Below are 19,544 nucleotides of genomic sequence, written 5' to 3' on the forward strand. Positions count from 1 at the left end.
ACTTAACCCCTACGAATCGAAGCACCAGCAGCGGTGAATATACTAAAACGGGTTCACAGTCATGTTCATCTCATTTGACGTGAATAACACTATTTATGGTAATACATCGTTGTCAAGGTCATTTCGTAGTCACGTGTTACGTTTGATAAGACAAAAAATAGTAAGTTCATCATTTGAATGATTTATCAGAAATAAAGCATGTGTGTTCTACAATATTGGCATATGCCCCGTTTAATCTCATTTTGACTAAACGTACAGATGATTGAGTTTATCTTGATATTAACCCTGCAAAATGAAAAATTTCATTTGGTAAAACTCAATTATGATGCAATATTGTAACCTTCCTGATACAAGATATTTTACAACCAATAGTTGTTTTCTGTCAATTTTATAACGCACACAGTTCTGTGAAACATTTCTTACATAAATGTATGTCTTCCATGACCGTTGCACAGACTGAAGAATTTTCCGCAATATGATATAAACATACTACCTCAGTTGTGCTATATGTAAGGCAAAGTGTGTGTGTGTGTGTGTGTGTGTGTGTGTGTGTGTGTGTGTGTGTGTCAGCACGTGCAGTTGGATGTGTAAACACCTCAAACATCAATGACAGCTGGACCGACTGCTCTTGGTACCTGATGGTGATATCACATTGGGTGTCTAGTACAGCGTGATTGTTCAATGCAATGTAATTGGATATCAGCAATATGCAAATTCCGTCCAAAAAAACCAACAAGATACAATTGTGCTTTTCATCATCCAAACACATCCTTATCACTCAGAAGAAATGCCACATACATGACATAGAAAATTACATAAAAACAACATCACTGCCTCAGTACCAACCAAAATATTACTGACCCAATTTAAGAAATAATCGGAAACTTTCTTTTTATAAATCAAGTCCTCCTTTCATACAAAATGTTACATCATCCAAACTAAATCATTCCATAATAGTTTGGTTTCCAAATGAAATATATGCAGTATCTGTAGTGATTGGTTTGCAGCTGTGACATGGCAACTGAATAATTTTAGCAGCTACAAGTGTTTCCCAGTTTAGATATAACAATATCTAATCAATCATGCCCTATGTTAAAATCAGCTGCACTGGCAGATGTGAAATCAATACCACCACATCCATCTTTTGGTGACAGTTAGGGGCCTCATTTCCACCATGTACGGACTTGTCATACTTGTACTGCATCATTTGAAATCACAGTGTCATTTGATCGAGCGTACATGTGCATAATGGGACATATCTACTCGACATGATTATACCTTGTCAAAAGATAGGGATTACTTAGCCAATATCTACTTGGTATTGACTTTAAATGATGACAAATTGAAACAAGAAGAGAAAATGCAAGAAATGTTGTGGTTATTTTACATTTGAATACTTTTATTGCCGAATATACGGTTTTCAGTGAACGTCAAACACACCTATTGCACTGCTTACAGCTAACGTACACATAGGCTTGTTTGACTCCACATCACATACAGGTTTGGTTCACCATGTGACATAAAATTCAGGTCGATTGATAACATTGCTCTTGGTAGCAAACATTCTATTTCACAGCATGATAACTTAAGAGTAATGAAATACAAACAATTTGGGTGTCAAAGTTCAGCCCAGATTTCTTAACTTCATTTGGCAATCATCCTGTCCAGCACAGGTGAATGCTCCATCTAAAGTACTTCTAATCAGCCAAACTAAGTCAGACATTGGAATCTCCTCCTAGTTCCTGGAAAGAAAACATAAATATTATTGACCTATGGATATCTTTGATTATTTGAGTACATTAGTAAAACATAGAAGAAAATATTGCACCATATAAATACTTGACGATACGATATAAAACATACAGAACAGACAAGGGGTCAGATTATGAAAAGTATTGTCTTATTTAAATTTTAAAAAGTCTTTCAGATAATGCTGGATAAGAATCTGACACATTTTCTGTAGTATTTTCTTGGGGCTGTACTTAATAATTAATTTTTCATACAGACCCTCACCTTTTTCAGTGCCGTTTCAAGAATCATTAATGTCTGCAAAGCCAACTTCTTACACTCAGTGTCCGGGTCCTTCTCAATAACATCTGAAAAGGAAATCCATCTTTAGAACAATTTTCAAGATAAAAACTTTTTTTTCAAGTAAGTAGATTCACATCTAACTTTAAATCTCATTTGGTCAAAAACTGGGATACATGTCATGGTTTAGAACCATTTCAGAAGCACTTCACATATATTGTCAGACATAACTACAAATGTACACCTGACAAACATGATTTGGTCAAGTATGGTCCTAGTCTGGATGGTTGTCTAAATCTAACTAAACCACATCTGGTCAAGTCCCTCAATCAGCACAAAAAGTTGTTCATCCAATGAATGAACCTCAGCTGTTATAGTGATGTAAATAGTGTATAAGTAGCATCCTGAGCTGACAAATATACCATATTTGGACATTAAATAACTGCCCCAATAAACACTTACTTTATGAGGGGCTGTGTTATTGGTTAGAATTTTGTGATTGATTTTGTGGATGAATTTTAAATTGCACCTCATGCATCTCAGGACTTCTAGAGTAATGACTTTGACTATACTGTGAGTGGTGTGAGTGGAGGTGTAAATCTTAACAACACTGTATAGGATTAGGAACTAGATTATTATTTTCCCTTCTTTGAATGTTAACTGTAAGTTATCTAACAGTTGTCAATTGTTGCTGGCATCATGCCTGGGAACTGACAACATGTGTCTATTCATACATACCTTGTAACCAAAGTCGAGATTCCATGACATCAGCTTGCAGATCAGAGACCAGGAAATGAGATGGTACACTTAATATAACCATGGATAAGGCAAACAGTATGGCTTGTCTAACAAACCTGAATTCAAACAGATAAATTATTCTCACTAATATACAGCTAACAGTAAAAGCCTTACTCACAGGGTTCAGTGAGCATGTTAGTGATGATTTTGAGGATAACATGGTGGTAAACTGAGTGAAACTCATACCTTGGTAATTATAAGGTGCAAAATGTTTTCTTTTAGAAAGTGGGAATTGAATCGAACAAAGAACATAGTGGTTTATTCAGTCCATGAAGAGAATGAATATTCAGAGGAAAGTAAAACAACAGAAAAATCAGTGTTATTAGACCACAAAATATCAAATCAAATCAAATCATCACTGACGTGGTTGCTGGACCCTGTGCCTTACTATTACATTTCATGATTTAGAATTGCTCATCCCTCCCTCTCCCTTTCTTTCTCTCTCTTTCTCTCTCCACCTCTCCTTCAGTCTGTCTCTCATTGTCTGTCTGGTGGTCTCTGTTCATATGTCTTTCTTTCTTGCATTCTTTGTCTGTCTGTCTGCCTGCCCCCCCCCCCCCTCTCTCTCTCTCTCCCCCCCCCCCTCTCTCTCTCTCTCTCTCTCTCTCTCTCTCTCTCTCTCTCTCTCTCTCTCTCTCTCTCTCTCTCTCTCTCTCTCTCTCTCTCTCTCTCTCTCTCTCTCTCTCTCTCTCTCTCTCTCTCTCTCTCTCTCTCTCTCTCTCTCTCTCTTTCCTTGTCATGCACAGTGAAACACTTGGAGTAAGTATCTTGATCCTCTAAGATTTGATATTACTAGCAACTAGCACCCTTACTATCCTTTTACATAATTTGTAGTTGAAGTTTAATATGTATATGCTTAATCCCAAATTTCATTATTTCTGCCATTAAAACTAGCAACCCCATCCAACACACACACACACATACACACACATACACACACACCCACATACACACACACACACACACTCTCTCTCTCTCTCTCTCTCTTTCTCTCTCTCTCTCTCTCTCTCTCTCTCTCTCTCTCTCTCTCTCTCTCTCTCTCTCTCTCTCTCTCTCTCTCTCTCTCTCTCTCTCTCTCTCTCTCTCTCTCTCTCTCTCTCTCTCTCATTCCTTGTCATGCACAGTGAAACACTTGGAGTAAGTATCTTGATCCTCTAAGATTTGATATTACTAGCAACTAGCACCCTTACTATCATTTTACATAATTTGTAGTTGAAGTTTAATATGTATATATGCTTAATCAGTATCAAATTATCAAAAGAAATTCTTATCACTTCAAAATAAAATACAAACAAAAACAAATCTTGTAAACTAACTATATCTCTCATTAATCACATCCCTAAAGTGGATATAAATTTGCCATGACCCCTTACCCTTCTGTGTGGTACCTAGTAACCCAAATAAACTCTAACAGATTCCTTGCCATTAGATGACAAATCTGCAATAAAAGAAGGAATATTTAAATTTCACATTTATTACAGAGATGTGATCTAAACACACCGCAGAAGTAAATTTAAAATGTTGATATTCTGGGTTACATGCTGATCACAGCTGTGTCAGGTAGGCGTGCCATACAGCATGCAATAACAAACAACACTGCTTCACCGTATTTTACTAACAGTTGTACAGCTAAACAAAATACACAATTGGCATTGCAGAAATATGCTGGTCACCATAGCAACACAAATCCTCATTTCAATACACTCTACTTTACATAGAGCTGAGTTTTTAAAGTTTTATGAAATATATTTAGTATAACCATGGAAAACAGTTACCGCTGACAACAGGTTGTTACATCATATTGAGTCAATATCAGGAACACATAAATTTCATGTCATATCTGTAATTTCTAAATTAAAACTCATTGGATAGATTTACATTGATGTCAGGCTGTTCAAATTTAAATAAAAGATGTGGAAATTGTACAAATATAGAATGTAGAAAGACAACAGTTGGTAGGATTTTATTTTCAATGCAGACCACCTGAATCATGTCTGGTGTTTAAATATAACATACACCATCATATGTCATGACTAACTCTAAGTAGATATGTAAATATAGTAGGAGTGGGGATTACGTAGCCTACATTTCCCCTGCACCATAATGAATGTCAAATCACAGTCAATATCTCCAGACTGGCTAGAAGATGTAAAATACAATCCATACACGACTAGTATTTATGCCATGTTGATCAATGTCGAATGCATCTCCAGAATAAACACTGTGTATTTTGCTAAGAACTGAGAACCAAAGTAACATGCACAGAACAAAATTACAGTTATCAATTCCAATACAGTCTTGCATATATATACTTGGGATACAGAGGTGCTGCTTGGTGTGTGTGTGTCTGTGTGTGTGTGTGTGTGTGTGTGTGTGTGTGTGTGTGTGTGTGTGTGCGTGTGTGTACATGTTTTTGTCTCTGTCTGTCTGTCTGTCTGTGTCTGTGTGTATGTGTGTCTGTGTATGTATGTATGTATGTATGTATGTATGTATGTATGTATGTATGTATGTATGTATGTGTGTATGTAATATGTACATGTGTGTCTGTGTCTGTCTGTCTATCTGTCTGTCTGGGTCTGTCTGTCTGTATGTATGTATGTATGTATGTGTGTGTGCATGTATGCGTGTGTTTGCAAATGACACATTTTGTAACAATTATACCGTAAATATCTTCCTGACATTGTAATGAAAGACCCATAACATGCAGAACATGATTCAAAGTTATTTTTGTAAATATGCAAATTAGAGTATTTCAATTTTATAACTTAAATCAGAGACAGAGAAGTTTCTCAAATATACCCATGAACACTCCCTTGTACATGTACATGTAGTAGCATGATCAACTGTAGAGGGCGATATAAAAGAACCTGTCAATCAGTTGTCCACTTTGTGTGTGTGTGCATGTGTTCACATGTGAGTCTGAATGTGCATGCACATGTGTGTGCATGCATTTGCATGCTCATGTGAGTGTGTGTGCATGCATTGTCTGTGTGTGTCTATGTGTGTGTGTGTGTGTGTGTGTGTGTGTGTGTCGATGTGTGTGTCACTGTGTGTGTATGGGGGAGGGGTATATTTATCCATACAGGAGATTAGAATCAGACTTACTGGTGCATTGATGGCAGCATACATAACCACTCCAAGTGTGTACAGAAGTCTTCCAAGTAACAAATAATCCTGATCAAGTAAGTTCAATGTGTTTAAGGAACTGGAAAGGAAATAAAAAATCATAAATATTTCACATTTCTGTTACATATGATAGCAAGAGGTAGATGAATGGGATATAGTGGCGTTAAACTTACAGGGGAATTACATTTAAGAATCAAAGTTTCTTCATAATCTTCATCATCAACATTGCCATAAGTGGTGGCCATAATTTAATTTATGATCCATGTCTTGTGTCAGTAATTACAATATCAACAAGTCTTCATGGAAGACACATTCCCAAACAACAACTGTACATGAAGGTACTTTTGTGCTGTAACAAAGTCAAGATTGATGATGAAGGACGTACCAGTACAAGATACCACAGGGAAGTTTTGAAATAGAGGTCAAACTATTATCAAAATGTAGTCATTTTTGAATCCAATATGGCCACTAACTTCTGTATTAAACTCTATGGGAAAATAAAAAAATTGGCCATTTATTTTGAAAGCAAGACACTGAACCCAAAAATTCTTTTCATTTATTTTAAAAGAATCAAAAATAAGCTTTCATATAGCAAAATTTGAAGAGAATTGAAGAACTATGATTTTCAGGGAAATTTGTCCCCAAGGTAGATTTCACCCTAACAAAACCTCTGTAAAACCTCTGTATGAAGTGAACTCTGGAGGCTAACAACTCTTCCAACACTGCAATATTCACCCAGTAGTAATAATACAAGTAAATATTCCAGATCTTTGTACATTTACTATAAAAGTAGACTATACTTACGTGTCATAATTCTTAAGAAGTGGAAAAAAGAAATGACCAGCAACTGGTGCAAATCTGTTAGCCACTGGTACAGCTTCTGGTTTCAAAGGACCCTGGCAGGGAAAGTTAACAATGGAAGATGTAAATGAAGAGGAAATGTACACATCACATTGCTAAGATGAATTTATACTTTTAGGCACAGATGAATTATTACAATAACCATAGATATCAGTATTAAAGGCAAAAAAAAAATTGTTTCTGGCCATTATGATTGCGCACATCTCTTCAATACCCCCACGTCAGTCTTTTTTTGTGTGTGTTTGTCCACCCATACAGTCTGCAGATCTGTGGAGAAACACAAAAATAATCCTCCCTACTTAAGTGAAGACAACTGCAGAGCCAATCATGAACAAGCAAATGACATCTGCCTGACATACACACTTGCTCTAAAGTATTAAATAAAAAGAACAGTAACTGCCATAAATAATAGACTGAGTGATAGGTTTGTTGAGAATTTAAAAAAAAAAATCTCATCATCGCACCATTTTAGACAAACTGTCCTGACCAGAAACAATTCTTTTTTTTTTGCCTAATGTATGTATGTGATTTATGTGTGTATAGTTTGTAAAATATTGAAAATTGACATATATTCTTTTAAAATACTACCCACTGCCAATGACTACTGCCAATGACTATAAAACATCACTGTATATACTCTCAATTATAAAATCATCATTGAAAACAGCAGCAAACAAGATAAAGCAAATATCTACATGTAAATGACAAGGTGTAAAAATACTTGTATTGGACAATGTCTGCTCCAACAGTCACATCTATTTGATAATGGGATATATGTAAACAGTTTTAGAAATGAAATATTTCAAATACGTAATAATTTAGATAGTTAATATTTTAAAATATTTTCATTAGATTGATATGACTGGAAAATCTACCTTTGCAAATCGTCTTGTTTTGCTATCAATTCTTTTCTGTACAATATCTTTCCAGTGGGTTGGGTTGGAACTGTCATCTTCAACAGGTGAGATCCTGGTGGTGACTATTGATCTACTTGTCTGTTTACTTACAGTAACTACCTCTGAAGGCTGGGATAACTCCTGTGCTGATGCAGCTAAAACCTGTCACAAGAATAAGTGATATTACCCTGGTAGTTGAGCCTTTGGTTTTCTAAGATAGACTCAAACTAAAACTAGTGAGTGTATTTTTTTTAATATGGGCCTCGAGTCTGATCCAAACAATAAATAAAATAAAAATAAAATAATGATGTAACTGTATATAAGTAACATCCTGAGCTGACAAATATACCATATTTAAACATGTCATAAATATACACAAGATGTTTAGATTGTAGATAGTCCTATACTTTACATTCTGTTGAAACATAATTCAGTATATAATCTTCACATTGTCAAAAGTAATGTACACTTTACCTCTAACATGTCCATCCTCTGTCTAATGTTATAATTTCTACTGTAGAATTCACCTGTTAGATATCCAGCAACCTGTTCAAATATAAAAATGAAGACATTTTGTAAGATTTGAAGTCATCATTTCATATCTTTTGGAACTTTGGAAGTCTATGTTTAGTCAGAAACTGGAATGTCCTTTATCTGATCTGTTTAGTCATTTGAGTGAAAAATGTCACCCCACCCCCACCCCCACCCCATTTTGATAGTAATTGATAATTTGGTAAGATTTTCCCATCTGTTTGGTTGTCTAAGCTGTAGCATGTGGTAAATTTGTTCAAGTATATGAGATATAAAAGTCATGTCAAATCCTTTGACTCAATCTGTGTCACCATCCTTACCTGTACTGGACAAATTACTGTCACGGCTACCATGGCTGAATGTCTCATACTTGTAAAATATTCTATGCTGTGACTGTCTTGTAAATGAAGAAGGATTTTGACAAACTCCACACTGACCTGTCAAAGAATGAAATATTGTAAATAATGTCATCAAACAATCTGATTAAAACTGATGTGATTTTGTACTTCCATTCATGGCTAACTGTTTATGTACATATCATTCATGTTATTTAGATTTGAACTGGGAGATTTTAATTCTTCATTTCCATGGCACCAATTATAGGAATCAACATCATTAATCCTGCAAACATTACACTTAATATATCATGAACATATTTTTTGTTTAAGAAATGGTGTGGGTTGCTCAACTTTATCTCATATATACTGTATGAAATACAATTCATTATTACATATGTACCAGAGATTACTTGCACCATTGCATGCGCATACCCAGTGGTAATTGCACTGTAGTACATTATTGCATACCGGCATCCAAATGAGATGCAAATGAGGGCAAGAATGCCCATTGTACAGACCCCCATTCCATGTGAGTTTCAATGTGGGTACTCAGGGGTATTTTCACCTGTGCTTGTAGTGTTTTTCTGCTGCACTTTCTACACTCGTGAAAGTACAGCCACAGAGAACACTGCAAGCACTTGTGCAAATACCCAGAGTATAAAACACTTACACATCATGGGAGTCTGTTATTTAACTACAAACAAATACATATAAGACTCTAACCTCTGCTAGGTCATCAGGTTTGGCACGGATCAACTTTTCAGCGACTGTAAGGCACGCCTCTATCTTGTCTGGATCATCCTGGGTTATCAATCCTTTTAAATAACAAGAACATATACTTAATCATCTTTAATTAATTACAAATCTCCAGAACAATTGACTGGTATATAAAGAAATAAAGCGGTAAACAGTTTTTTGTAAAATACACATAACTAGACAATTAACAGAGATGCAACACTGATAAAGGGGAACACCTTTCCTGAAAATAATGGCATTTTTATGAACTTTGGGTTCTGAAGAGTCAAGTCATGGCTGTACATCACCTACATTACATACGATTTCAAAGAAACATCAAGTTGAAGTTGACCCCATTTGGGGATCTTTGCTTTGGTCACATTGTATCATGCGAGTCAGCAGATATGTTTATGCAATGGTTGGAACAATGAATATTCATGACCCTATAAGACCTAAGAGTCTATTACCTTCAGTGAAAATCTCATGAATATTCATTGTTCAACCATTGTATAAACATTTCTGCTGACTCCCATGAGGCAATGTGGCCCACAGCAAAGATCTCTAAATGGACAACTCTCCAGACTCCATACTTTATGAAAATGCTTTTATTTTCTGGAGTGGTTTTCCCCTTTAAATATGTTTATGATTGCTGAATGAACTTTCAAATAGCAAACATTGAGCTAAACAAGATATCAGGAGGAGTCTGTCTTTACTATAAAGTCACAAATCAAGTACCGTCTTCAGCAATGATGAAATCAAGATTGCTTCCTGATTTACTATGGATGGTTATTTGAGTTCACAGAAACCTGAACCCCAGTTCCCCAATGAAGTTAGGGGGCCTTTTATATCCCTGTCTCGCCTTTAACTCACCTTGCATACAATCCCTGATGTACATTGGAGACTTTGTCTTACTAACTTTTGTGTCAGCTGACATGTCATATGGTTCCAGATCATCATCACTGAAAAAAAGTATTATTACAACAAAAAAATATCAGAATCTCATAAATACCAATCAAAAACAGTATGGGTACTAACCAAAACCTGACATCATTGTACCATGGGTAGGTACGGGACAGAGACAGTTGATATTCTGTCGATGTTTCACTACCTGGTTTACAGAATACTTAAGGTAAGTAACAACATTCACATCTGGATGTCATGTTTGATCTTTGCTGACTCCCTTAATAAAAAAGACGACCCTCTCAGACAATCTTGTCCCACTAAAAAGATAACAACATTTACCTGTCTAAATCTTCTGGGTTGTTGCTTTCTTCACCCTCCACAGATTTTGCATGTTCTTTTCTTTTTGTGTCATTGTCATCTTCCAAGGCAAACTGGGACAAGACACTGAAATTAAGATTCAGGAAAATGACATTAATACAACTAATTCCTATACCTATAAGTAAGTAAGTAAGTAATTTGTTTATTCTAGTGACACAGGTATTACATCTCTTTAGTACAATCTTGCAAGAAGGTGAATATGAAACCTCCCAGCCAATGAACTTATATGTCACTTTTGAACGTGAGCTTTTAAAGAAAAAGAAAAATAAATGTTAAAAAAATAAATAAATAAATGCAAAATAACAAATCAAAGGTTAAATAAATCATACATAACTAGCTAGGTCTGGAAAACCTCCTTTTCCTCCTGCTGTGTTTTTAACAAAATCATCCGTAAAAAGAAATTTCAATTTCTCTTGGTTTGACAGAATACTAAATCCAGAGACTCTGTTAAAGACGTCAAATACAAAATTCTAAGATCATCATAGAAATTGCATTGCAGTAGGAAATATATCAAATGGTATCGCAGAACACCTTAAACGAGGTGACTTGATTATGCTGTAGAGATCTTGTTATATTAGGTGATGTAACTCAATTCTCTATTCTAGCAAATGATTGTAAGTTTCTATAATATACCTCTCAATATCTTGAATTCCTGGATCTTCAGCTGGTTTTAGCAGTGACTTTAAAAGTTCTGTTTCTTCATCATCTTGGTATTCAAATTTCAGTGCAGGTCCCTTGGGGTCAATGACCTGGGTCAAAGCCTCTGCCAAAACCATTCCAAGTCTTCTCACCTTCATATTAGGACTGTCTAAATGAGCCTGCATACCACTCATCATGGTCCGCATTAACACTACAATAATACAAGATGAAGCCATTAGTAGTAGTGATAGTATAAAGGTGTAATCCTATCAGCCAAACTTCACTACAGTAATGTATTATTATACAGACTTCCTGACACCACCATAAACCTATTACAACGTGCTCAAAATACAGCGGCAAGGATCATCTCTCGTACCAAGAAGCTTGAACACCTTTCTCAAGTTGTAATCAGCCTGCATTGGTTACCACTTTGTTTTCGGGATTGATTAGAAATTTTAACTGTCAACATATAAAGCTCTCAATGGCTTAACTCCAGAGTACATTTATTGTGATCTTCTCCATCCATACACACCGAGTCACATTCTATGTTCTAAAAACAAGAATCTGCTTGCAACAACAAATTAAATAAATCACCTATGGAGGTAATTCATTCTCATATGTCGCCCCCAAACGATGGAACTCTTTGCCACTTGACATTGCCAAGCCTCCAGCCTGGATTGATTCAAAATAAAACTGAAGACTTATTTGTTCACCAAAGCATATGGTGTGCTTTAGCCATTCAGCGCTACTGAACAGAACATTGCTCTGGAAATCAGTGCTATACAAATTTGATTGATTGATTAATTGATTGGTTGGTTGATTGATTGATTGATTGATTGATTGATTGATTGATTGATTGATTGATTAATATTAGTAACAAGTTCTCTTCTTCCACTTTTGATGTTTCAAACAAATCACTTGTCCTTCTTTAGTGTCATTGAAGCTAGCCTTTTCACACCTCCAAATTACTCAACACCTCCAGAAAAATTGGATCACTCTATCAGATCCCGTTAGACCATCTTGTGTTGTATATCTTTATATTTAGATATGTGTGTTGACACTTACCATCTATATGTTGATACTTACCATCTATATGTTGACACTTACCATCTATACGTTGACACTTACCATCTATATGTTGACACTTACCATCTATACATTGACACTTACCATCTATATGTTGACACTTACCATCTATATGTTGACACTAACCATCTATACGTTGACACTTACCATCTATACGTTGACACTTACCATCTATATGTTTGTACTTACCATCTATATGTTGACACTTACCATCTATATGTTGACACTTACCATCTATATGTTGACACTTACCATCTATATGTTGACACTTACCATCTATATGTTGACACTTACCATCTATATGTTGACACTTACCATCTATATGTTGACACTTACCATCTTTGTGTTGCTGTATGTCTTTCATATTGAGATGACCGATAGAGATGAGTATAGCTTTGGTGATGTACACATGTTGATCATATGAGGTATGTCTGATAGCACTGCTGTCACCCCACACTTCAAGGAGAGTCTTTAAACACTAACAGATAGAAGACACACTGAGATTAATACCATAGACATACCAATAGGTTTCATCAAATATAAAGTTCTTATAAGAGTATCAAATCATGCTGTGATGTATTATCACATTTGCAAAGGAAATCCTCTTGCAAGGGTACATATACTGACCAGAGAAAATAATGTACAGACAGACAAACAGACAGACAGACAGACAGACAGTCTATACATACATACATACATACATACATACATACATACATACGTACGTACGTACGTACGTACATACATACATACATACATACATACATAAATGCATGCATGCATACATGCATACATGCAGGCAGGCAGGCAGGCAGGCAGGCAGACAGACAGACAGACAGACAGACAGACAGACAGATGGCTGATGGCACACAGCTCTTGCCTTACCAAACCCTACAGCATTTTAGTCAAAACAATGAGAACTATGTACCTTCATTAACAAATGTTTTCTTGACGGTGAATCTGCAAGATAACCAATGGTGTTGTGAAGAACAAGTTCCTGACAAAGAAAACAAGAAACACATATTGTTAGATTATTCTTTGATAAAATTTCAACTGTATATATATCTATAAATAAGAAACATACATGCAAATCATTAAAATTTGATGTAATAAATAGTTTCATTTATTTATTTACCTCTATTTCCTTTGTTTGTTGTTGTTGTTGTTGTTGTTGTTGTTATTGTTGTTGTTGTTGTTGTTGTTGTTGTTGTTGTTGTTAGTTTTTTATTTGCTGTTCTGGGAGTGAGCACCTTCTTTGGAAAGTCAGTGCCCACTCCCAGAACGACAAAATTGAAAGCGAATAACACAAAACGAAGGAAGTGGAGTTATATGAAGCAATTTAGCTGTATTCGCTACATCAGATTTTAATCAGATTGACTGACATACATCCTTGCGTCTTCAATCAGGGCAAGTTAAATTCATGTACAGCAATGTCAGAAAATGTTAAACATTTTGAAAAAAAATAGGTGGCTTTGATAAAATCAAAAGCCGAGTACAAAATCTTTTTTTGGATACGACTGATTTTAACAGGATAGAGTAATACAAAAGTAAATACAACTTTAAACATCGCAATGCAAAATGAAGCCTTCAATCGAAGACAAAGTCTCCATATGGTGTGTTTTCTGGCAAAGTTACTGTGCAAATTTGAATGGCATGTCTAGATACAAAACTTCATACATATATTTTGATTCTCTTTACACATTACTCACTTATTAGTAACCTACAATTAAAGTATATCAACATATGGATGAAAAATACATATTTTTGTTGGATTTTTTACTATATTTTTTAACTTGAATAAAAAAATTGTGAAAGTGCCTCACTCAAGGCTGTGTTTGTAACTTTGAAGTTGATGTCAGTTTCTGCATCCAGTATTGCTTGCAATACTTTACAATTTTTGCGATTTTATTATTTTTTTCTAGAATACATAAAAAAAATGTTGGGTTGGCGTGAAAAACTAGGTGGGGTCGGGTAACCAGAACCAAACAATTTTTTTTAGGCCTTATTCAACATATTCATACAGATCCAAATTTTTTATATAGCACATTTACAATTACAATAGTGTTATATTATTGACAGAAAGTAGATACCAAGGTGAGGATTGCTATGCTTCAGAAATTCTCATAAAGTTTGACTAATATTAAAACATGTACAAAGTCAATGTTAAAAGTTGTCGACAGGTTTTTGGATTCTCCTACCTTCTGATAATGTCTAAGTAATAAAATCTTGTGTGTGATGATGTAAGAAAGTTTCTGATTGGTCAGTATACTATCACCCAAGAGTTTTGACACCATGCCATACCTATCAAAACAAACGAAACAAATAAACCATGATACTGTATGAAATAATTCGTGGAATTTTCTGACAACAGAACTGGTCACATAATGTCTTTCGTAGCAATAAATCTTGGTAAGTATGTAGGGGGTTGACAGTTGGCAAGGTATGTCAACTCTAAGTCGACGCTAAACTTAATCTAACATAACAAATATGAACAGTTTTGTTGGGGTTAAATTAGGTCAGGTAAAGGACGGTAGTTTAGACACAGCATAACATTTATGTAACTGTTACTACTTGTGTCGCCTTAGAGTCAAAACTCACATTAGTAGTCTGACCATAGTTTATGATGGCAAATTGGCAGATGTGATTACTTGGAGATGAACTTGGCAAATCTGGTCTTTTTAGAGAAATAAAACATGCCCAATATAGTTGTTTGATGACATTTTCCAAAGATGTTATTGATTTAGAATTTCAGTGTTATCATTGATCTTGCAAACAGTTCAGGATTACTACTCATGGAAACAGTCAAACACTATCACCACATAAATAAATAAATAAATAAATAAATAAATAAATAAATAAATAAATAAATAAATAAATAAATAAATAAATAAAAACACCATCACCATAAAAGGCAACTTATGACATAAAAGAATGAACATCTGATGATACAACCATGGCAGGTCAACTACCGGCAAGTAAACATAGACACAAACCACAACTATTATGGTGACATAAAGCTATATATATCAATGTAATCAGTAAGGTACGCTGTCATGAGGCACCCTCACACATCAAGAGGAGGCCAGTGAGGGCGGAACATGATATATCTTACAGTCTAGTATCAATGGAGATTGATGTCATTACACTCACATTAGGAGGATATCTCTGATAGTGAGTTTTCATGAGTGATAACTATATATTCAGTTTTTACACTATCTTACAGGGAGATTGTATCTACACAACTAAGGCACTGCTATCACCCACTTGGGTAATCTATCACATGTAACAACAATACTTCTAGTCTGTGTCTATCTTGGTCGGCTGATAATGTATGTTTTCCATAGTTGTAACATACAGTTCCTACAATGTATAGAATTATACCATTGCTACATGTACATACCATGGAACAGTTTGTAAAATATACTCCACAACATAGTCTATACATCTCTCTGGGATTTTAGTGATGATATTTGTGCATATTCTACACCAGATAAAGTCAGTCTGTGTTAGTTGTATGAACTGTGGAAGTAGGATACCAAGGTATGTTTCTGTATGTCCTTGGAGACAGATCTTGCCAATAAGTTGACTTATAAATGAAACAACACAGTCTCTTGATGCTGTAAAAGAATGGCAAAAAAAGTTAAAGCTGTACTAACTGCAACTGTAATGTGTTTTGTTAGATAGAATGACCTAATTGTAATACAACGAAAATCATAAATCCTGAAACAAAATGTCGCCTGGCTCGACAAAAATCTCATTTACAATACTACATTTTTATCGTCTGGCTAGATAAAAATCTTACCAACAGTGTTTCGTCAATTGTCTGGTGTGACAAACATCTTTACCAACAGTGTTTCGTCAATTGTCTGGCGTGACAAACATCTTTACCAACATTGTTATACTTTCTTTGCGTGAGCTACCATTATCTTAGGAGATCAATGCCAAATTCATATGTCCCTGCCTGGTAAACCTAAGGTCTGGCGCATTCTTTGGTATTTTTTAGACAGTCAATTGACTAAAATGTATCAATTGTAATTTAGTTCTTCTCATGCTAGACGATAACATGTGGACATTTTAATTAGATTTTGTCAAGCCAGACGAGAAGATTTACAACATCAAAGAAATATTTGTCTAGCCAGACAAAAAGCTGTAGTAATGTTAGTGAGATTTTTGTCGAGCTAGGCTATGTTTTGTTTCAGGGTTTATGATTTTCATTGTATCATACACCGTGAACAGTATTGAATCAGCTTTGGGTAAACATATCTGTACAGACTGTAGCAGTACACATAATATGGTGAAATATATAAATTTAATATTGGGGTCAGCAACTAAAAATCAGCACCTAAGTTCAAGTTATTATTATTCAGCCTATAGATAAAATTGACCTCTAATTAACATGTACAATGTCAAAATTATTAATATTTGAACAATTCACAGTGAATATATGGTTGACTGATCAAAAAAAAGAAGGCTCCAGTTACAGCTAGTTTACATGTAGGTCTAAATGTAAGCATTCATTATCGATCACACATTGAACACTGATAAGATCATGACATTCACTGTGAAAGACACTTTGTACCATTCATTATCGATCACACAATGAAGTGATATGGACATTCACTGTAGAAGGCACTTTCTACCGTTCATTATTATTACAGAATCATGAAAACTTTCTTTAATTAATCTTATATAACCAGGGTGATTATTTTACTCTAATGAGCTAATTTTCCAATGAATTCCATGAGAGCTAAGTTCCTTTGGTTTAGTGTTAGTGTGGGAAGACACTTGAGTACTTAGAAATCAGTAAGTTGTTCAACCGTGACCATGTCAAACATCCATCTTAATTGATCATAAATTCAAAATTCACCAATTAAGCCATCTGTGTGTATCTATGCTATGCCTGTGCTTGTGTATGTGTTCATGTGTGTATGTGTCTGTCTGTGTGAATGTGTGTCACTGTGTGTCTGTCTGTGTCTGTCTGTGTCTGTCTGTCTGTCTGTCTGTCTGTCTGTCTGTCTGTCTGTGTATGTGTTTGTGTTTCTTTATTTACCTTTGATTTCCTTGTAAATATCATGTAAGACAGTCATTGTATCTCTTGCCAATATCTTGAAATAAGTTTGAGGATAAAATAATTCACTGTAAAAGATTACAAGAAACACAGAAATGTATGAATTAACAAACCTACAATACTGGGGGGGGGGGGAGGTTCAATCAACATGGACTCTTTCAACAATAAATACAAACCGAGGTTCAGAATACTACAACTACAGCAATAACCAAGACATTGATAGGTGTACACTTCCATCTTCCACATGATATTTCTGTTTGAAAACCATAAATGTTGCATGTCAGAAGTAAGACATATGTATTTATTAATCATGGCAAAATTTGTTGACATGTATGTACATTTGAACTAAAAATTAACATAGCCATCATCCCCACAAAACTCAGAATTTACATTGTTCCAACAGTTACAGTAAACATGAACATACACATTCAAACACAAATAGGTAACCATACTGGTACATTTGTACATCCCCCACAACAATACCTACTGGTACACAAACAGTTACACAAAACTCATGAACCCCACATATATGTTCATGTCTTGAGTTAAAATGTGCACCACACCACTATAACAACAGACTGTACACAAAAACATCAACTATGCACTGTATTAAAAGCCTTGATGTTTGAGTGTCATATAGTCATTGTTGCACTCCTGCAATCTCTGCCTCAGAATTCTCTCATGATGTCTGATAACAGTGAACTAACTACGATACCGTCTCATCTCACCTGTTCTGCTTCTGTAGTTTGTTTGCCATCCTATCAGGGAAAGTAGATATCAAAGTAATCAGCTGGTCCCATAACATGGTGTGCGTGTGAGTAGAGGGAGCAGTTGATGACTTGTCTGTGTTTATCGTACACTGTGACCATATCAAAGACACCATTCTGTGTTGTCGGATGAATTCTTGTAGTAGTGATGTACACTTATGGAGTTGGAAACTTGGACTGAAATGAAAATAAAATGAAGTTGTGTGGTTGGCCATTTATGGAATATATTGTAAATATCTGTAATAACATACGAGTGGCTTCAAATCAGTTCTTTTTGCTATTAACGAAGGTTCAGGAACCCATAACAGAAAGAAGAAAAACAGTACAACTGGTATAGTGTCCCAATACGTTGAGTCAGAATTTGGGTGGAGAACCCTGGGAAAATGACTGTGGAACTCTGGTAGATTTGACCTACTTCAATATCGCCCTTAAAAAAAACACTGTGGAAGCTAGGACAAAAACTATCAATAAAATGTTGAGTTGAAAAAGGGAAGCTTACCTTGCCTGATGAACACTTTTGCACAACAACATAAAAGCCTCATGGTGTATTCCATCAAGGAAAAATGCATCAAAACATTTCCTTTGCTCCTTTGAAAGTTTCCCAAACCAATCAAAATCAAGTTTTTGTATTAAGAAGTCACAAAATCTCATATAATGCTGCTTGATGAATTCTTGTCTGGCAAAAATGATGACATCATCAGTAAAATCTGTAGATTTGGAGTCCTTGACATTGGGCAGTAGACAAGCTATTCGATTCAGAGTTCTTATGTTGACTTCTGGGTTTGACGACGTCGACAAAATGTTCTGAGCTTCTCTGACGAGCTGACGAACTTTGCAGGCCAATTCAAAGTCACTCATTTTTTCTATTTGTACAAGTTGCATGCAGGCTACGATAATCCTACATATAGTTCAGAAAAATGCAACAGGTAAAGAAAAAATTGTCAACATTTAGAAATATAGTGCATGGGTAGTGTCAAGCACAGCACCAGTCATCTGGTAATATCAAATATACTTCACACATACACAGAGGGCGCTCTCCTTATCAAAAGTTGCTTCAAGACACTCGGTTACTTCATCAAATCATATTGATTGTCACACATATCAATTAATATGAACAATTAATAATTTTTCTCAAAAAATTATTCAAATAAGATGTTTTTTTCGTCTCGCAGCAGATTTCATTAAATCCATAGCCACCACTTGATGGTGGGCAGGCTGAAAGTGTCAAACACTTAGCAGCACTACATTTTGTATACTGTTCTCCACATCATCGTACATGGCCACAGTGTAAGCTTGACTACGATCACGTTTGACAACCATTGTTGCTAGACATATTTGCATATCTCGCGAGATCTGCAACGAGACGTAAAATCTCTTATTTTATCCACAT

At 35.3% G+C, this 19,544-nt stretch overlaps 1 protein-coding gene across 1 annotated transcript; it reads right to left on the bottom strand.

Annotated features, from left to right (window-relative positions):
- Positions 1-1,476: 1,476 nt before the first annotated feature.
- On the bottom strand, positions 1,477-19,012 carry LOC144435742 (telomere length regulation protein TEL2 homolog). The gene is made up of 20 exons (XM_078124355.1): positions 18,654-19,012; positions 18,116-18,331; positions 17,370-17,455; positions 15,720-15,936; positions 14,518-14,620; positions 13,248-13,316; positions 12,656-12,797; positions 11,228-11,444; positions 10,556-10,660; positions 10,184-10,272; positions 9,302-9,393; positions 8,561-8,677; positions 8,184-8,255; positions 7,689-7,871; positions 6,757-6,848; positions 5,932-6,031; positions 4,200-4,264; positions 2,767-2,882; positions 2,014-2,096; positions 1,477-1,742 (listed from the first exon to the last, which is right to left on the bottom strand). Exons 1-20 carry the CDS (start codon positions 19,010-19,012, stop codon positions 1,716-1,718), a joined length of 2,550 nt encoding a protein of 849 aa, XP_077980481.1. The 3' UTR covers positions 1,477-1,715.
- Positions 19,013-19,544: the final 532 nt, after the last annotated feature.

Source organism: Glandiceps talaboti, chromosome 5 (genome assembly GCF_964340395.1).
Source record: "Glandiceps talaboti chromosome 5, keGlaTala1.1, whole genome shotgun sequence".
Classification (NCBI taxonomy): domain Eukaryota; kingdom Metazoa; phylum Hemichordata; class Enteropneusta; family Spengelidae; genus Glandiceps; species Glandiceps talaboti.